Source organism: Hippocampus comes, unplaced genomic scaffold (assembly GCF_001891065.2).
Source record: "Hippocampus comes isolate QL1 unplaced genomic scaffold, H_comes_QL1_v1.1 scaffold45, whole genome shotgun sequence".
NCBI classification, from domain to species: domain Eukaryota; kingdom Metazoa; phylum Chordata; class Actinopteri; order Syngnathiformes; family Syngnathidae; genus Hippocampus; species Hippocampus comes.
In genome coordinates, this window is record NW_017805783.1 from 2,448,081 (window position 1) to 2,469,898 (window position 21,818).

Genomic DNA, 21,818 nt, shown 5'->3' on the forward strand with positions numbered 1-21,818 from the left:
ACACACACACACACACACACACACACACACAAACGCTCTACCTAGCAAAAAGAGAAAAATACGACCAAGGCTCATAACAACAAAATTTGTAAGTTGGGGCACTTGCTAGTCAAGGTTCCTCTTTACTTCAGTTCAGTCAACAGAAAGCTGCCAAGCAATTTAGTTTTTCATAAGATCGTTAGAATATAAATAGATACTGAAATAACAACGTTAACAATAACAATACATTTGTAATGCACTACATTTGAAAGAAATCTCAATGTTTTTCCAAATGTTTAAAATTAACATAATAAGCATTCATACAATGCAACAAAGAGCTGGATAGGCACCATAGTCTATTAAATGTATAAATCATAATTACACCATCATAGTTACATGAAAAACAGTTTGAGTTATAAATAATATCACAAGGAAATGAAAAACAACTGAGCTTGTGGCATTGTTCGTGAACTTGAAATAACATTCCAGTCTCCCAAAAATAATGAAAAACAGTATGAGGTGCAACTGAGTGTGCCCGCTTAAAACCCTAGCTTCTTTAAAAAGCGATAACAACACATTGACTTCAAACAAAACAAAAAACAAAACAAAACAAATATAGGCACATTATTTAGCGCTTCAAGAAATTGTTCAGATAAACTGCATTTGTAGCTCCATGATTTAAAGTGTTGCATATTATGAATCAATCGGGGAAATATGAACTACAAACGAGAGCTGAGCTATCTGGAATTCCAGGTGATGGGATGCCACGGATGTGCCATTGAAATATGAGGAGATTGATGATGAATGACAATGCAACCAGAAGCCTCATATCACACTTATCTGCATGTGGAACATCTGCTGCATGGGGACCTTGACTTAAACACTTGTCAAGTAAGTCCTCTTTTAGTGTGTGTGTGTGTGTGTGTGTGTGTGTATATATATATATATATATATATATATGGGGATGAGGATGCTCTATATGTGTGTGTGTGTGTGTGTGTGTGTGTGGAGGAGATTGATGATGAATGACAATGCAACCAGAAGCCTCATATCACACTTATCTGCATGTGGAACATCTGCTGCATGGGGACCTTGACTTAAACACTTGTCAAGTAAGTCCTCTTTTAGTGTGTGTGTGTGTGTGTGTGTGTGTGTGTGTGTGTGTGTGTGTGTATGTGTATATATATATATATATATATATATGGGGATGAGACGTCCACTTGTCCAAGGCTGAGCTACACTGCAGTTGTTTGCAGAGTAGCTAGTGATAAGAGGACAAATGAGGTAACATTTCCTGACACTTACCCAATATTGTATGTGCTACGTGGGAAAATCAGAATACAAATATGTGATTTTTTTTTTTTTTTTTTTCCACCAGCCAGCGGTCAGACCAACCAGCAGGTTGCTGTCTGCTCCATTCAGAAGACATCTGCACCAATGGACCCGGGATTTGATTTATCCGCCGTAGGACGGAAGCTGGCCCACGCCGCCGCTGGTGTTTGTTCAAAGCCAACAACATGAGACTTAGGAAGCTATTATGAATGGGAGATGTCAGCAGAGAGGTCAGGGACAAAAGGCAGAGACGGACCTCTGCGGGGTACAAGGAAAACATGTCCTGAAAACCAGGCGGGGGGTTGAAGGTCACATATCCTTTATAATATTTACACTGGCTGAGGTACTTAAATGTAAAAGAAGTTTGATTACCGTATTTTACGAAACAAAAGGTGCAAATACTAGAAACATATGTCAGTTACATCACTGTAAACTATACCATACTCTCTCAAATGATAACATGTTTGTAAACATCTCTCTGAGTGTTTTAAGTTTATCGAAAATGCTTGTCGTGACATCAATAGACGGTGCACAGACAAAATGTTGAAAATCAGATTTGCTTAAAAGGTTAAACACATACAAATGCAGTTTTGCAGTACAGTAAAAGTAATGCGATGGAATGTGGAGCTTGTCTATCAACCTTGTCTTCTCTCAGCCTCCGTAATGATCTACGGTTGTTATGCGGGTGTGGCTCTTTTGGGGTGAGTAGGCCTTTGCTGTACAGCATGATGAACATCACGTCATGCCAGGAGGCAAATTCTTTGCAAAGCAGACTGTCCAGCGTTTGAAGTCACGGCCATTGTCGTCTTTGTGTGATGCTCGAACACATCAGCTCCCAAGCTGCACATCATCTGTTCTTGGACTGTGCACACTTGCCTATTTGTGACCAAATCTTTGTGATAAAGGTCTTTGGAAAAAAAATGTCACCCACTTGTGAACAGGTAATAATGACCAAAAACCGAAACCGCTGATATCCTAAATCAAAGGCCCTCTGCTCTCCGGGCCTGCTGTGATTAACAAAGCTGTGTTTGACAAAGTCTCTGTGAGGTAAAGCCCTGCTGAAATAACAAGCCAGCATTACGTTGGTGCGCTGGTGCGTCGTACAACTCATATTCAAGTCCACTGTAGCAAATCATGTCAGGTTACTAAACATAGTTTCCACAGATTAGGCAAACTACTCCTCGGAGGTGCACTCAGGGGAGGTTGAGTTTCACCTGCATGATGATGAGTACCAAAAAAAACAAAACAAACCAAAAAAAAAATTACTACCATATTTTTCGGATAATAAATCGCATGTGAAATGACATAATCATGTGTTAATAATTTCACACATAACTCGCTCCAGAGTATAAATCGCACCCCCGGCCAAACTATGAAGAAAACTGCGACTTATAGTCCGGAAAATACGGGATATCAAATTATTTTACGTTTTACTTCTCTGCTCTGTGCTCTATATTGATTTCCTTTTTGAACCCATGTTCATTATTTCATCGTCAAAATTGGAGAATTGACATATTTTACGTTCAACTACACGGTTGAGACGCAAAGAGCAACATTGACAAGCCTAACTAACCTCACCTCCGACTGTGCAATCCTTCATGAAATGGGTTGAGGCAGCTTGTAGTTCGCAGGTGTCTGTTTGTCTTTCTTCACACCCCCGCCACACACTCAAATTTTCCACAGTCAGGTTCATGCATTTCATATTTGTGTGTTACATATTTCAATTTACTGATCACCAGTTCTGTGCATGAAACCGTGATGACTCAAATTGTGATTCGAGTGCGTGTCAGAATCATTTAATCCGAATCGGATTGAATATCATCCTGCTTACTTTATTTTGACACATTGTTGCTGTTGCAGGATTTTTAGGCTGTGTTTATGGCTAATGTAATTTTTCATGACTGCATGTAATTTCTGTGCATACATGCAGTTGCCCCCCCTCTCAGAAGACAATTTCTCGCTCCTTAGATTTGTAGAACAAAAGTAGGTATGGCAATTCTCATCAATCAGGCAAGTTGTTGGAGAAGGGAGTTCAAGGGCCTCTTCATCAAGTACTTTTAAAAGTCCACTGAAGATGTGCATAATTATATAACACAGGCTTATTTGCATCAAGTTAATAGTTCTCCTTCTGAGGCCCGGATGTCTGTCACTTAATCGTTATCATGATTAATATTTTCAACTCCTAACCAATTCAAGATAAAGGATTAAAGTCGCACTTTAACTTGTAGCTGACGGAATCAGTTGTCGGGAGGAAACACGCTGCATATTTTTGGCAAGCAGCACAATCCACTATTTTCTTAGTAATATAATTGTGGATTGAAACTTATTTTTTCCCCCAAAGGTTTTTATGAGTACTGTTTTCTTGGTGACAAATTTGCAATGAACTGTACACTAGACATTGTAATTAGGGGCCGATGCCCCCTTTTGTTCATCGTCACATGATCTTAGATCAGGGTTCCCAAACTTTTTGAAACTGAGAGCTATTTCTTGTGTGCTGGCTAATGTGGAGGGCTACCAGTTGATAAACACTGCTGACTTTTCTCAAATTGTATCTATATGTTCTGATAATTAATTCATGACATCCATTTGTGTATCAATTCCACGAGTTCTGACAATCGTTACGAACAATGATTTAATAAACAGATCAATATCAATGTGCAACACTTTATTGCTATCTGGAAGCGTTTCCATTTTGAAATAAGTACTTCTTGAACATCCTTCAGAAGTCACAATGTCCATCACTGGTGAGCTATTTTGATAACATGGGACTCATGTGGTCCTTGGGGGAGGCAGGGTGCCCGCGGCCCCCTCTCTTGCATTCGCCCCTTCCACTGAGCATTAGCATTAGCATTACATTCGGAGGGTCAGCCAGTGTCAGGTACCTCATTGTATATTGACCAGAGGCTGATGCGTTGGTCTTTGGATCCAGCAGCCAGAAGTCTTTGCCTGGGGTCCTTGTGGTCGGAGAATGCAACGCTCAGCACCATGTCACGGTGGTACTGCAACACTGCAAGAGGTCGCAGCTTCTTCCAGCCAAATACCCGTACCCGGTGGTCCCAGCCTGCGGATGCTAACAGTTTACCATCTCCTCTGATACTCAGCTGGGAAACACCAGGGTTGGTTAGAGTCACGCAGTCTCGTAGCTACAAGGAGGAAGGAGAAGAAATAAATCAATCTCAAGGCTTTTCAATACAAAAATCATTTCATAAATATGAGAAAATTGGAAAATAAATGTGTGCTTGTTTCCATCTACTAGTATTTTGTAAACCTTTGTTCTGTGTTCATTTTTTTTCTCTTCAATGATTCATCCACGCATCCCTTATCTGTACCGCAACATAAAAAAAAAAAATCTTTAAGAACTGCCTTCTCATAGAGCAGGGGTGTCAAACTCAAGTCCTGATGGGCCGCTGTCCTGCATGTTTTCCAAGTCTCCCTGTTGCAACACACCTGATTCAAATGATCAGATCATCAGCAAGCTCTGCGGAAGCCTGACATTGAACCTGTTCATTTGAATCAGGTGTGTTGCAACAGGGAGACTTGGAAAACATGCAGGACAGCGGCCCTCCAGGACCTGAGTTTGACACCTATGTCATAGAGGATAGGATGAGCTCTTTAATGTTTTATTTTTTGCTATAACATTAAATAAAAACAGGCTGTTTTCAGGCTTCTCTGAAAACACTGCATGCAATTATTAGCTATTGAAAAGAGTGAGCAGTTAGGCAGGGTCCAACACGGAGGTTTTTCGGGTAGTGGTGGCCCTGCCACAACTGGCAACTGGCACTGGCCATGTACAGTGGACACCCTGCATACCAATAATTCACTTATTCACAGACTTTTTTTCTCCTAATATTTAGAAAAAATAAAAATTGTGTGTGTGTGTGTGTGTGTGTTTCTTCAAGATTTTCGTGTTTTGTTTTTAGGGTTTAAAATGGTTTTAGAATGGCTGTCAATTATAGGATGATTGTGGTTATTTGCAGGTCGGTATGGTCCCTATCTGGTTCGTCAATAGTGTGAGTCCACTGTTTATTCATGATATAATACAATAAGTTACAATGATTACTTCATATTTAGCATATTTATATTGGGGAATTTACACCGTGACGAAAATATTACTTCTGTGTAGTTACTTCTTTTGCAGCATAAAATCGAACTGAATATTTAACATTTGACATTTTCAGCTGGTTCAAGCCATTGCTTCTGGAAGAATTTAACCTGATGACCAAACATTTTAAAGTACACAGTGTGTTAAAAAGCTCAATGATTGATCCTTTGAAGTGGATAAAACTCAGAAATATTGAACCAATATGAATGCATATTTTTAAAAAAGCAAGAACATGTTTATCTCATCCTATTTATTTTTGACATTTGTATGGGTTGGATTACTTTGGTTGGTCCGACAGTCATGAAGTGGCCCTGAGCCACTCTTAATGTCGAACTTTGTGAGGATTTTCTCAACTGGTTGTCAAACTTAATTTTCCTCTAATATTAATCAAAATACACTTCATACACATACCATAATTCAATGGGTAGGCATCATCCATTCTAGTGGGTGGCATGTTCACAATAATATTCAATGAGGTTTTATACTGCCCTAAGACTCAAGACATTGTACAGTACTGGATAGATATAAAGAAAAGGTTTTTTTTTTTTTCCCCTTGAATTGCTCTAAAATATATTTTTGGGATCAAAAGTATCCTTTTAATAATCGTGGTATAATTTCAGTAACAACAAGGTACTTCATGCAGGGGTATAGTATCAAAGTCAAAATGTTGGGAGTGTGACAACACTCCTCAAGACGCATACTAGTCTTGCCACGGAAAAGGGGAAAAAAAAGAGGCGTACTATCAATTAAAACATTAAAATGAAAAAGATATACTTATTCCTTTCGTAAATAGGTTGTAGGTAAGTAATAAATTCATGACACCATTTCCAGCCAACTATAACCAACACAAATAATGACAGCGAGATTATCAGGTGTTCTGATGACAGAGGTCCACATTTCTGCTGATCATGGCCCGTAAACTCCTGAGTCTCAATCATCAGGCATAAAACATTACGGCATGAGGGCCATGACCAAATCTCTCCGCGTCGCTCTATTTGGTTTGGAGTAAGGGGAGGGCAGGGGGGGCTGGGGGGGGGGCACACTGGAAGCAAGGCCTGGGTTTGAGTTTCCCTTGTCACAAGCAAGAGAGAAGCCTTCTCGGTGAAAAGCTTGTTTGCAGACGAGTTGTTGCTTTAAGCGCCTCTGATGAATTACATTTGCACTGAAAGGTCTGGTCAGCAAAAGAAGAGCTCTGATTAATACACATTTTGTTGCAACGTTTGCCTGCTAAAGATTAGCCACAGCGGATTTTTTTTTTCCTCCACGTGTGACGGTGTTTCAAGACGTCTGGCTAAAGGGGCACCACGCTGACATCCTATAATAAATGAGCCCAATCTGAAAGACCTTTTGGAGGTGGGCATTCCTTGGAAGAGAAACGTGCTCTTCCTGCTAGCTGGGGATCGCGGCCGGATCGCTCCATGCGGCGCACACATCTGGATCGGGGGGCGCTGAAATCCAACTGGACAGCGTAAAATTGACTTCATGGGTTGTGTCTAAGGAGACTAATGGGCTTGCATAGAAAGATATGTTGCCGAATTTATCTGCTCCTGTTCCGGGCTGGAACTATACACAAGCTGCATGTGGAAGATATAAGCCAGGTACTCACTGCCTAAGCGGATAAAGAGGAATGCAAGTGAAAGAGAGCAGAGAGGAATGTCATTGATCAGAAAGAGCGCGCTTTGCTCAAAAGGGTGATTTTCCTTTTTTTTCTCCTTCTTTTTTTTTTTTTAGGATTTGATATTAATCAAGCCATCATCGCTGGTACCAACAGTGTCGGTGTGTGGCTGCTTAGACCAAACAAGCCAAGTCACACTGATGCAGAGAAAACTTTGGGGTGACAGATTGTTTGGAGCTTTGTTATTACCTCAAGAAGTTGGTATGCCACAACCTCTCTCCATCTGGTTTGAATTAGAGGCCTGATAATGATGGGTTAAAGTGTCTGTTTGTGTTTGTTTTCTATCCCAAAATTTGCCGTCGTGAAAGGACATTTACTTTATTAAAGGGTCAATTGTAAGCAGTAAATATTAATGACGCACTAATGGACTTTAAGTCAATATCATTTTCAGTGTGAATGGACGAAGCAATTTACAGCCTCGTTCAAGAGTTTTTTTTTTTGTTTTGTTCTTTTTTTAACAGCATAACAAAGGTTAAGGCAAAGATAAGACGGAGCATTCGAACACTATTTGGCAGAGGAGAGTCACCCCAAATCGTCTGAGATTTCTGTTGAGCTGACACAAGAGTCAAAAAGTAGCCGAGTCGGTTTCAGGTTCACTGGATTTCCAGCGCAGTTTGAGTCAATGTGATGTCATCATTGCAAAATAGAAATTTGAACAATAAGCATATCATTTATCCCGATATAATGTGGCAGTTGTTCTCTTAACCGTGCAGCAAAAGATCTCCCTGGATCACAACTTCGATTTGAAGAAAGCATATTTGATCCAGACATAAATACAAAAATCGAGACACTATTTACTGCTACACTTAATATATCAAGGTATGATGTGTTAGCTGCATGAAGAAAGACAACGCCTCAGCCATCAATTGCTTCTTTAGTCCAAGTTTTCTTTCTTTTGACTTCTAGTGTCATTGCTGAGAGATAGTTTGGACTTCATCATTGTTATAAGCACCCTCGTCTCGCCGACTTTCTGCATGCAGCTGAAATGTTGGCTCCCTCGCTTGTTTTGGGGCTTCCAGTTCTGCTCGGCGGCCACGCTCGGAGACATTCCTTAAGCACTAAAACATCCAACATAAACTCACACTTCATGATCTCTTTGTAGCATCTCAGGGACATAAGAAATATTCAGGAGCGTCCAGTTGGCAACCATCCCTCGAACCTTGCTCCACTTTCCTCCCTCATCTTTCCTTCGGTCTTGCCGTTCATGCCGATCCACTGAAACATGCCATCATCGCTCACTCACTCGAGCCTATCGACTGGAAGGCTTTTCACAGGCATTTCTGACACACCCTGGCCCTGAATCACACTCACGAAGGAGGAGATTACAGCCTTTTGTCACCTTGCCTGTCAGAGCTTGGCTCCGGCTGACAAGAGATGGACGTGTCAAAGAGCTGAGCGGTTCCATTCAGAAAAAAAAAAAAAAAGACAGAATGTTTCTCAATAAGAAGACCTGTAATTTTTTATGACAGGCCTCCCCCGATCCATTGTCAGCGAAATGAACTTCAATTTCACACAGGATGCTCGACCGTGACTCCCAATTACACGTTGTGCTGCAAGAGATTACAACAGCTGTGGCGTGGGAAATTATTCAGTTATTAGACAAAATCTCACTTAAATATAGAAGCGCAATATTTTTACATTTACGTGAAAACGAGGGCATGGGCTGCCTTCCACCAAGCGTCTAAAAGAATGATTACTGTCACTTGATTTATGCTGCTAATCTTTCCCCATTGCTTCCTGTTATTTGCATTCAGCCAGCAACCTTTTTTGATTTCATCCCTCCAGGATGAGCCTCTCACTGCTCTGTCAGTGCATTTGAGTGACCGCCTCAATATATGTCCATCCAACTTAACAGCTTGTAAATCCTGAAATCCACACCTGCATCGAGTAGTTCAACAAACGTAAGCTCACACGGACAGTTAAAAAAAAAAAAAAACAGCCGCAGATGATGCTTCATTACTACAAGCACGGAGCGGCCAGGTCATACAGCAGATAAAGGCAGTTGAGCGCCATGTGCATCACATTAACCTCAATTCCTGAAGATATCTGTCTTTATCTGGCCTGATAAGGTTACTTCTTCAAGGGGGAAAAAAAAAAAAAAAGAAACTTTCAGCTTCACTAAATCACAATGGCGCTGTATTTTGTCTCATTAAGTTTTCTCTTCATTTCACGAGGAACATCTATCCGCCCTGCCAGCCCAACTCCACAACAGAGGCCATGTTGAAGTCGTAATTCATGGGGAGTTGAGATACTGTGGCACTTACAGCCTCGTCAACCTTTATTGCAGCTTCCCACTGAGTCTACTGTTCCCTTTACTGCAGATGTGTTTTTTGTTTGGTTAAGGGGCCTCCAAGGTTTTGATATTTTTATTACCTCTCAGGGGTCGTCCGTCAGGACCTGAGGCCCGGGTGCGCCACCCAGCAGTTCCCGGGCTGCCCACCCTCCAACTACTGCCACACAAAAATACTTCTGTGGGAGGAACTGAGCGTTGCTGTCTGGACTTCACACTGAGCTGCACTTAGAGGTTATTTAAAAGCCCCTGGTGGATGCTTTTGCTCTCCGTGTGCTTTTTTCCTGTCATCTTCATCCTGGATTACATACTGAATCAATATTTTGTTGCTCAAGCAAAAATAAACAACCTGATCATTCTTTCTCCTTTGGTATATAGCAAATAAAATCCACAATAGAATATTTACGGACATATTTCAAGGGTGGAAAAAAAACAAAACAAAAACAAGGGTTTGCAAATTGGTGAAAAGCCCTGGGAAAAAAAACACCCTTCACTCATTCGGAGTGTATTCGATCAGCTCCAGGTTCCTCTGATTCATGGGGGCTGGCTTTAAAATGGAAGCATTCCCTTTTGCTCGTGAAATCGAGAGAATATACGGCTTCTTATGAGGCGCTAGGTCTCTGCGGTGTTGACGGTTATGTAAAATGAATTATGAGCTCAAGTGATCGTTCCGCGTTAGTGAAAAGTGTTTGCGGCTGTGTGAAAGCACGGTAAGGGTGTATTTTTTCAAAATAAAAATTTTATTTAAAGGGATGCTGGCCAAATTATCATGTATGGCTTGATTGGTAGTAAGTCATTAGTTTAGCTGGGAAACTTGCCGAGATGCAGAAAAAATACACCTCTGTAATTTGTTGACCTTTCATGGCAACATTTTCGATCGAGTGGGCGTGTCCATATCGGCCACTATTCACGGAAGCGATGCCATGAAAAGGACTCAAATACAAAGAATCGCAGATTGTAGAGCAACATCTTGCAGTGTTTTGCACAAAAAAGAACTATTGGTATGCACATAAAAAGGATATTTACGTAGACTTCCAGGAAAGCTGGTACACCCAAGGGAGCGTATTCCTGGTGATTGTTTACAGTGGCAAATAATTCTTACACAAGAAGAGAGACCAAAATCAAGACAAAATGTACCGGCATGCGCGTGCAAAATTCGTCATTTTTTTGTTTGTTTTTTTGTTTGTTTGTTTATTAGACTGCATGGACTGCCACAATGATTGTTGAGACTTTGCAAATTTGAACTGCTGGAAAGAAAGAGATCACCACGAAAAAATGTACAGTATCCCTTCAGGTTGACTATAACTGTTAAATGCGATACTGTAGGCCAAAGAGGAATTTCTTATTATTGCAGTGATCTTTTTTTTTTTTTTTTTTAACCCGGTTATGTCTTTAGATTGGGTGGCCCTCAAATAATATTTTGCATGCCTATAGAGTGACTATGTGAGTTTATGTGGGTGGCTCCGGTCCTGAATGACATCTATGAGGACTTGGCCCCTGGCCTCACGCAAACTGAGTTCCACTTTTTTTTTTTTATTTCACCAGCTTTATATTACATAATAACTAATCATGGAAATGTATCAAAGGATTCAGAATCATATGTGACTGGCTGTCAATCGGTCCAAGGTCTCCTGAAGTCAGGTGGGAGAGGCTCCAGCTAACCCGCAACCCAACTGACGATAATCGCTATAGAAGATGGATGTATTAATGATCGACATAAGTCATCTCCTAATGCCTTTTTGAGAACCAATATGGGAACAATAACAAAAACAAATATTACAACTGATAACTCTGAACTTCCTATTATCTTGGCCTCCGCTTACCAGCAGGTTATTCTGTCCATCCAAGATCCAGGAGAAGAGCTTATTCTCTGAAGAAGCCGATATACCCCTCCGACTTTCTGGGTCGAAGGTCAGGCACATGATAGGCTCAAGGTGGACTTTGGTTTGACTCAATATGGACCTCTGGGTTATGTCCCATAACAACAGTGATCCGTCCTCATACCCGGCCAGCAAGAGGGGTCCACGGCCTGATTGTGGCTGAAGGTGAGAGAGGATGATAACAGAGAGAGAGAGAAAGTCATTGAGGATTCAGCCTTAAAAGAATCTTCTTGCCAAAAATGGCCTCAACCACTACGCGACACTGGAAGCTGAGCAGAGCAGAGGTTATCTTTCTGGAAGCTTCTGCTGACACCCGCAGAGTCGCCGTGGGCGCCATTCATCAGGCTGCTGTTCTGTCTTAACATCACTCCATTACACCACTCCTCACTTTACTCCTCGTAAATATTACTGAGACATACTGTAGACCGTGTTATTGACTAACAAAAATAAAACATTTTCTCAAAAGTAATGTTTTTTTTCTTGAAGCATTTTGTTAATTGGCCAAATATTAGGAATGAGTCAATTTTAATTTTAACCAACAAGTTATCACTAAACACGGAAAAATTCATTTGGAAATAGTAGCTTCGCCTGTGCTGCTGTTATTCAATCAATTTGTTGTTGTTTTTTTTTTTAATTGGGAGCCAAAATTGATCAGATTATGAAAAACATGATGGTTGCAAGAATGTTTGTTGCCTATTTCCTTGCAGATGGAACCCATGTAATCTTCACAAATTGTGAATTCATCTCTATGTCAACATTTGGAAGAAAACATGTAGAACCGAATGAGCACAAATGCAAACGAGGCACATACTAGGCAAAGCTTGAAAGGATGATGAAGTGCTGCCCCGATGTCGTGGGCAGTCAGTGATAACCTCTCAGTGCCTCCTCCCTATTTTTTACAAACTAACAGTGTGTGTCGGCTGAGACAGGCACGGGGCTGGTGCAACGTTGCCAATGCACAGAGCTTGTATTATTCAGTTATTAGACAAAATCTCACTTAAATATAGAAGCGCAATATTTTTACATTTACGTGAAAACGAGGGCATGGGCTGCCTTCCACCAAGCGTCTAAAAGAATGATTACTGTCACTTGATTTATGCTGCTAATCTTTCCCCATTGCTTCCTGTTATTTGCATTCAGCCAGCAACCTTTTTTGATTTCATCCCTCCAGGATGAGCCTCTCACTGCTCTGTCAGTGCATTTGAGTGACCGCCTCAATATATGTCCATCCAACTTAACAGCTTGTAAATCCTGAAATCCACACCTGCATCGAGTAGTTCAACAAACGTAAGCTCACACGGACAGTTAAAAAAAAAAAAAAAAAACAGACGATTACTACAAGCACGGAGCGGCCAGGTCATACAGCAGATAAAGGCAGTTGAGCGCCATGTGCATCACATTAACCTCAATTCCTGAAGATATCTGTCTTTATCTGGCCTGATAAAGGTACTTCTTTAAAGGGGGAAAAAAAAAAAAAAAAGAAACTTTCAGCTTCACTAAATCACAATGGCGCTGTATTTTGTCTCATTAAGTTTTCTCTTCATTTCACGAGGAACATCTATCCGCCCTGCCAGCCCAACTCCACAACAGAGGCCATGTTGAAGTCGTAATTCATGGGGAGTTGAGATACTGTGGCACTTACAGCCTCGTCAACCTTTATTGCAGCTTCCCACTGAGTCTACTGTTCCCTTTACTGCAGATGTGTTTTTTGTTTGGTTAAGGGGCCTCCAAGGTTTTGATATTTTTATTACCTCTCAGGGGTCGTCCGTCAGGACCTGAGGCCCGGGTGCGCCACCCAGCAGTTCCCGGGCTGCCCACCCTCCAACTACTGCCACACAAAAATACTTCTGTGGGAGGAACTGAGCGTTGCTGTCTGGACTTCACACTGAGCTGCACTTAGAGGTTATTTAAAAGCCCCTGGTGGATGCTTTTGCTCTCCGTGTGCTTTTTTCCTGTCATCTTCATCCTGGATTACATACTGAATCAATATTTTGTTGCTCAAGCAAAAATAAACAACCTGATCATTCTTTCTCCTTTGGTATATAGCAAATAAAATCCACAATAGAATATTTACGGACATATTTCAAGGGTGGAAAAAAAACAAAACAAAAACAAGGGTTTGCAAATTGGTGAAAAGCCCTGGGAAAAAAAACACCCTTCACTCATTCGGAGTGTATTCGATCAGCTCCAGGTTCCTCTGATTCATGGGGGCTGGCTTTAAAATGGAAGCATTCCCTTTTGCTCGTGAAATCGAGAGAATATACGGCTTCTTATGAGGCGCTAGGTCTCTGCGGTGTTGACGGTTATGTAAAATGAATTATGAGCTCAAGTGATCGTTCCGCGTTAGTGAAAAGTGTTTGCGGCTGTGTGAAAGCACGGTAAGGGTGTATTTTTTCAAAATAAAAATTTTATTTAAAGGGATGCTGGCCAAATTATCATGTATGGCTTGATTGGTAGTAAGTCATTAGTTTAGCTGGGAAACTTGCCGAGATGCAGAAAAAATACACCTCTGTAATTTGTTGACCTTTCATGGCAACATTTTCGATCGAGTGGGCGTGTCCATATCGGCCACTATTCACGGAAGCGATGCCATGAAAAGGACTCAAATACAAAGAATCGCAGATTGTAGAGCAACATCTTGCAGTGTTTTGCACAAAAAAGAACTATTGGTATGCACATAAAAAGGATATTTACGTAGACTTCCAGGAAAGCTGGTACACCCAAGGGAGCGTATTCCTGGTGATTGTTTACAGTGGCAAATAATTCTTACACAAGAAGAGAGACCAAAATCAAGACAAAATGTACCGGCATGCGCGTGCAAAATTCGTCATTTTTTTGTTTGTTTTTTTGTTTGTTTGTTTATTAGACTGCATGGACTGCCACAATGATTGTTGAGACTTTGCAAATTTGAACTGCTGGAAAGAAAGAGATCACCACGAAAAAATGTACAGTATCCCTTCAGGTTGACTATAACTGTTAAATGCGATACTGTAGGCCAAAGAGGAATTTCTTATTATTGCAGTGATCTTTTTTTTTTTTTTTTTTAACCCGGTTATGTCTTTAGATTGGGTGGCCCTCAAATAATATTTTGCATGCCTATAGAGTGACTATGTGAGTTTATGTGGGTGGCTCCGGTCCTGAATGACATCTATGAGGACTTGGCCCCTGGCCTCACGCAAACTGAGTTCCACTTTTTTTTTTTTATTTCACCAGCTTTATATTACATAATAACTAATCATGGAAATGTATCAAAGGATTCAGAATCATATGTGACTGGCTGTCAATCGGTCCAAGGTCTCCTGAAGTCAGGTGGGAGAGGCTCCAGCTAACCCGCAACCCAACTGACGATAATCGCTATAGAAGATGGATGTATTAATGATCGACATAAGTCATCTCCTAATGCCTTTTTGAGAACCAATATGGGAACAATAACAAAAACAAATATTACAACTGATAACTCTGAACTTCCTATTATCTTGGCCTCCGCTTACCAGCAGGTTATTCTGTCCATCCAAGATCCAGGAGAAGAGCTTATTCTCTGAAGAAGCCGATATACCCCTCCGACTTTCTGGGTCGAAGGTCAGGCACATGATAGGCTCAAGGTGGACTTTGGTTTGACTCAATATGGACCTCTGGGTTATGTCCCATAACAACAGTGATCCGTCCTCATACCCGGCCAGCAAGAGGGGTCCACGGCCTGATTGTGGCTGAAGGTGAGAGAGGATGATAACAGAGAGAGAGAGAAAGTCATTGAGGATTCAGCCTTAAAAGAATCTTCTTGCCAAAAATGGCCTCAACCACTACGCGACACTGGAAGCTGAGCAGAGCAGAGGTTATCTTTCTGGAAGCTTCTGCTGACACCCGCAGAGTCGCCGTGGGCGCCATTCATCAGGCTGCTGTTCTGTCTTAACATCACTCCATTACACCACTCCTCACTTTACTCCTCGTAAATATTACTGAGACATACTGTAGACCGTGTTATTGACTAACAAAAATAAAACATTTTCTCAAAAGTAATGTTTTTTTTCTTGAAGCATTTTGTTAATTGGCCAAATATTAGGAATGAGTCAATTTTAATTTTAACCAACAAGTTATCACTAAACACGGAAAAATTCATTTGGAAATAGTAGCTTCGCCTGTGCTGCTGTTATTCAATCAATTTGTTGTTGTTTTTTTTTTAATTGGGAGCCAAAATTGATCAGATTATGAAAAACATGATGGTTGCAAGAATGTTTGTTGCCTATTTCCTTGCAGATGGAACCCATGTAATCTTCACAAATTGTGAATTCATCTCTATGTCAACATTTGGAAGAAAACATGTAGAACCGAATGAGCACAAATGCAAACGAGGCACATACTAGGCAAAGCTTGAAAGGATGATGAAGTGCTGCCCCGATGTCGTGGGCAGTCAGTGATAACCTCTCAGTGCCTCCTCCCTATTTTTTACAAACTAACAGTGTGTGTCGGCTGAGACAGGCACGGGGCTGGTGCAACGTTGCCAATGCACAGAGCTTGTAAATTACTTCAGTGAAAGAGAATATACAGGTGAGCTGATAAAAAAGCAGAGTTTCATATCTATCTTATGGGGGCGGACATGAGGGAGTGGAAGGGGAATAATCGGAAATAGAGAAGGAGGAAGGTACAACTTCAAGTATTTCACTATGAACCTGTTTTGCCAAAATACCAAAACAAAGAGCTCACAAAAAACACATTTTTACATCTCTCCATATGAGACATACTGTACGACTCCTTCACAGCACAAACGGGGGCCCACGAGCAGCAAATTTTTTCCATATGAGCCAGAAGGGGAAGATATTTTCATCCATCTTCAAGTCCTCCTCTCACTTAAACACAATATATTTCTCTTCTTCAACCTTTAAACAAATTATAGACAAGAGTCGTGTATTCCCTCCAAACACATCAACCAGGATGAACACGAAGGGATTAAGAAAACAAATAAAAACAAGTGAAAATCGGTGGCCCCTACTTGCCACCAGGGTCTGGGCTAAGCGTTCCAGGCTTGGGGCCCACCATTTCACTTAAACGTAGGACCTCCTTGATTGACGATCTTATGGGTCAGAGGTCAGGGAACCCTGGGTAGACACCTAATTCATTATATCCTGCACAGGCTTTTCTACATGAGGGCTCTCTGCTGGAATGGGGCTGAGGCTATGGGAGATGATTCATCACTGCACAACAGCTGGAAAGATGGATGGATGCTGACTGGTGCGAGACACAAAACAAAGTTACATTGGACTTCTCCAACAGAGCCTTTGCAGAATGTGTCATTGTTTTGAGCAACTGAGAAATGATTTGGAGATCCCTTTATTAGCTCTTCCAAGTGCCAAGCATGAATTCTAAGAGGTTATGTTTGAATTGATGAGTGTTGGCTCGTTGACTTATTCCTTAGTTATGTAGTCGACAGGATTGCGTAAAAAGCGACTTCTCTTCTAAGCTGATCTTTGCACGTAGGAGCTGTCTTTCGGGCTTTCACCAGCTAGTGTCCAAATCAAAGCGAAGGGGACATATGGAAAAGTGTGTGTTCTAAAAATCTATCTGTGAGGGAGCCATTCTGCACTTCTGCCCCTGTTTCCCAACAGTAGGGCTAATTAACATAATGACCACCCCCACAACAGAGTTTATAAGAGAGGCAAAAGAGTAACTTTGACATGTCTGTCTAAACACAATCATGTCAAAGCCAAATGGTAAGCACCTCTGCAGTGTTTGCACCACAGATATGAACATAGGTAAACAGGACACGCAACTTTTGAGCTGCGTGCCTATCGCGATGCTGAGCAAGGACGAGCAAACGCGTCAAAGCATGTGTGGACGGATGGATGGCAAGAAGAACGACGATACAGGACATTGTGCACAACATCATACAATTATAACAAGGAAACTCGGGATAACATTTTACATGTAAAAATAAAATAAAATGGTGATTTATTTTCAAATGTTCTGTAATGATTAGTGTTGGGGAGAACATCACACCAAAGTCAGCACAGAAGATGGCGGAGAAGATATTGTGAGACCATTAACAGTCATGGTTCCATCAAATGCAAAATATTCAAAATACAAGCAGGAACAATCCTAAGTAAAAGTCAGTATTTAGAATTGTGAACAATTAAGAGTCATTGTGTTGTTGAGCTGAATGAATGGAACATCAATGGCAGTATGCTAAATGGGGATCACTCTGATTGGCTAGCAAGCGCAAATCAGTCAGCCTCCGGTTTAGAAGGCAAGCGCTGGCCGATGACATCACGCTGCGGCAACTTTTATCGGACAAACTAAATGATGCCCCACTGAATAAGCATCTGGTGCGCTTCTTTATCATTTGCTTTTGTTCGTTCAATTCACCTTGAAACGTTTGTCTCCATGTAGTACCCATGGATCCAAATCCATCCATCTCTTGTAGTACCGATGATCAATTATACCTCATCCATTTATCACTATTATTCATTTGTTCGACCAATAATCAAATTTACTTCAATACAACCAAAAATACATAATCTGACTGATAATAGGAACACATTGGCAAAATACATTTAGCTTTCCGATGTGTGTAAATTAACTGGAGGAGGTTGCTAATTTTATTGATGGTTTACAGTCGATTTAATATATTGAAATATATAATTATGTTGCCGAACATTAATGACATGCAGCGGAACTCCCAGAGAGAGAGAGAAAAAAAAGGATGACTTCTTGCTAATAAAATTTAAAACAGTGAATATTATCTTTGGCTCCTTGAAGGAGCCTTGGCCTGACATTGGATGCGAAAGTGTCCTTCAACTCCCACACCGAATCCAATGCCAAGAACATTATTTTTTCATAAACTTGCGAAAGGTGAAAAATAAATCCTTGCTACTACCTCATGCTGAAAAACTACCCCGTACTTTTATGACCTTAAAGTGGCATTGACAATTAATACCGGTCATTCCATTAACATGCTGATCCAGCAAGTCTCGAAAGGCTTTCAGACTTCAATTCAATTAACTGGTCCAAAATGCTGCTGCTTGAATTATACTGACCAGAGCTAGGAAAATATGAAATATTTTTTTACAGGAATTGCTTCACCGAATAAGCATCTTGAAAAATGAAAAAGCATTAAAGGGTCAAGCAACATTGTCTTCAAAGAGCCTGTGGTGTCCTTTCATCAGACGGAATGTCTAAAATCAGTCTTCCGTGTTCACTCAGGGCTGACTCGGGCTTGTTCTAAGTTAGTGATTAGTTCTGCTCCGCTCTGATCCTCTCTTTCTCTACCTGTTCATTTCAACATTACCAGCTCTCGATCCCCATCGAGTAATCCCACGGATAGTTATGTGACAACAGGTGTTTGATTATTACCTTCGTATCCGAACTCCTACTTTTTTATGAATGAGGAAGGTGGTTTTACACCTGTGCACAATGATGGTTTGGAACTCCAAGTTCGTCTTCCGAGGCATTTGACATTGCCGCTTCCACTGTAGGCAATTACGGAGTCAAGGCTTATATGTGATAACTTAATAGCTGTGTTTCGTAAGTGTGGTAATAATTTAGGTTTTTTTGGCACAAAAAACATCGGCTTTGGCTTTTGCAGTTTTGATGATAGCCCAAAGCCCAAAATAAAAAAAAAAGCAAAAAAACTAATTAAAAAAAACAAAGTACAGAAGACTTGTGACATAAATACTAGATGCTAATGGAAAAAATTGTGGTAGATTGTTTTAATGGATATATGTTATCATTTTTTCATTGTTATACAATTTAAAACAGTTTCCTGAGGTCCAAACATAGTGTCTGTTACATAAAGTAGTTTCATCAAAATACCCCAGTGTAGAAACTCAGTGCGGGAGTTTCCACAATGTAATAATAAACGGAAATTCAGATTGCCATATCGAGCCCCATTTTGGTAGATTGGCCTCCATGTGCTTGGCATAAAAACGGGCGTCATTTCATTTTCGTGCTAGCACAAGTCTAGTCTACCGCATTTGGCGCCGTGTTTAATTGAACAAAGACAACTGCACTTCTTGAGGGTATTTTTGAATAGACCCAATTTCTCGCCTTTCATTACAGTAGCGAGAGGCACAGTAAAGCTTACATTAATTCCATAGTGTTCGTTTACCAGTATAAGTTTTGAATTGTCATGAACCTATCTGTATTCCTTTTTATTTCAATGTAAAATTAAGTTTTGGTGTTAAAATGCATCTCAGTGTTTTTCAGGATTTTTCCAGGATATTTTCAACTGTGACACTACAAGTCAAGTTATCACAACACACACACTTATGACACATACACACTAAATCCGTTGCGAGCGTTCCGCCTCGCTTCGCTACAGTTTGACCGCGCTAGTTCCTGTTCATGCAGCACCCGGAAAAAAAGGAGTTTGATTTATACCCATCTCTTCAATCGACATAATCCTTAATGTTGATGAATAATTGACTGATTTATATCACGCAATACCATTTCCTGTTTTGTTTTGTTTTCGGTTTTTTTTTGGTCATTAAATAAATGTTTGATACATGACATTTACACATCAGTCAGGTAAGGCCCCGACGTCATTGTATCCTGCTGCTGCTGTTACTGTCAGGAATCATCAAGGGCTAAATGACCAGCAGCCTGTGTACTATTGTGGCGGGTAGAGGCCCAGCGTGGCACTGTTCCAGCATAAGGAACTAATCCCTTTCCTTGGGATCGTGTCCACTATGTTGTTCCTGGCTAGGAGGCATCAAGGTGATGAGCTGAGAGTGATGGATATCAGTATAGGAATATTTCCTTTTACTCGCCAGCCTGTGTTCATAACAACAGCCTTGCAGATCATACATCATTACTGTTCCCCAGGCCGAGCTGAGCCCTACATCACAAGTGAAGTCAAACCCACATGTGCCGGCACTTTCTTCCCACACTTTTCAAAGCTCTCCCTTTCACAGCAAATCAGAGGTAAAGAGTAAGTTCGGTCAGCTTCACGATGAGGCTGAGAGTTTTACAATGAGGCTGGGAGGGTCCTTTTTGAAGGAACATGGAAGGCAGATCAATGTGCGATTACCATGTTACCTTAAAATAGTAAAAAGTAAGCTTTCAGGAATCTTTTACTGCAGAGGTCTATAATATAGGTGAACCAGAACATCAATTCCAATGAGATGTCTGTCATGCGAGTGCAAATATTATGAGTATTCAAATGATTACAGTCCGATTGAGTATTGCTGACCTGACACTGTCATTTTCAATAAATAAAACATTTCTTGTAATTTAAAATGACACTTCACTGAGATGGGGCCCCCTCACCTCCCTGTTACTTGGCTCTTTTAAGGCAATTCATCTCTGTTGAGAGGACCTTACCCCCCTCCTGCATCTAAATCCACACTGCCAACAAACTATATAGGAACAAAATATTAGCATACGCCCTGAGAAGTGCGCATGTGTGTGACATGCATATTACAATGTTTTCAGGTGTACAGACCCTTTCCCAAAAATATGAATATCATAGAAAAGTTGATTTATTTCCATAATTACATTAAAAAATAACTTTCATAAATTGTAGAATTTGACAAAATTTGGGCTTCCAGCGCGAAAAAAACGCATAAAAACAGTAATTTGAAAAATCGGAATAATGTGGACACATTCGCTCAAATGTTGGAGTGCATCACATCAATGTTTTAAACTGAGTGCCACAGGTGGCATTACATTGCTCTAGTTTGGTTCAATTTTCTCAGACCATCAGTGATACCCTCCTTAGGATGGGTAAGCCACAAAAGTTCATAGCTAAGTAGGCTGGCTGTTCAGAGTGCTAAGTCCAAGCATATCCGTGGAAAGTCTCGAGGAGGGGCAAAATGTGGCAGGAGAAGATGCACCAGCAAAACGGATGACTGTGGGCTTCAGCTTATTATCAAACTGAGAAGATTCAAGAGTCTGCCAGATATCCAGAAAGAGCTGAATGGGTTAAGCGTCACCGCTTCAAAGCCCACCAATTTCAGATGCATCCGGGAAATGGGTTGCAACTGTCGGATTACTTGGGTCAAGCCACTTCTGAGCCTGCGGAAGCGTTTCAACGGGGCCAAGGAGAAGAAGGACTAGACTGTTGGCCAGTGGTCCAAGGTCCTCTTTTAAAGTGTGCCTTTCATTCGAGAATCAAGGCCCAATGGTTTGGAGGAAGACGTGTGGGGAATAGAATCCAAGCTGCTTGACGTATGAAATATACGCAATCAGTCAATTTGGTGGTGAGTTAATTAAGAAGAGAACTGATTCACATAGAGTGTGTGTGTGGTGAAGAGAAAGCACAGAGAAAGAGAGACAGAGAGTGAGTGAGAGAGGTATTGCGAGAGAGCAAGAGAGAAAGAGAGAGAGAGAGAGAGAGAGAGAGAGAGAGAGAGAGAGAGAGAGAGAGAAAGAGGGAGAGAGAGAGAGAGAAAGAGAGCGTGCAAGAGAATGTGGTAGAGAGAGAGAGAGAGAGAGAAAGAGAGAGTTATTGCGAGAGAGTGTGAGAGAGCAAGAGAGAAGGAGCGAGAGAGCTAGAGAGAGAGAGCGTGAGAGAGAATGAGAGAGAGAGAGAGAGAGAGAGAGAGAGAGACAGAGAGAGAGAGAGAGAGA

General features: G+C 41.0%; 1 protein-coding gene across 4 annotated transcripts in view; it reads right to left on the reverse strand.

The window, feature by feature from the left end:
* Positions 1-3,955: 3,955 nt before the first annotated feature.
* Positions 3,956-21,818, reverse strand: part of gnb1l (guanine nucleotide binding protein (G protein), beta polypeptide 1-like) — a 44,782-nt gene continuing 26,919 nt past the window's right edge. For 3 of the 4 annotated variants that reach the window (XM_019885340.1, XM_019885342.1, XM_019885341.1), the window contains exons 6-7: positions 14,750-14,965; positions 3,956-4,454 (exon numbers count right to left, since the gene is read on the reverse strand). In XM_019885340.1, coding sequence (XP_019740899.1) covers positions 4,176-4,454; positions 14,750-14,965 — 495 coding nt within the window. In that variant the 3' untranslated portion in view covers positions 3,956-4,175. The remainder of the gene's footprint in view (positions 4,455-14,749; positions 14,966-21,818) is intronic. The other variant, XM_019885343.1, reaches the window with a different exon arrangement.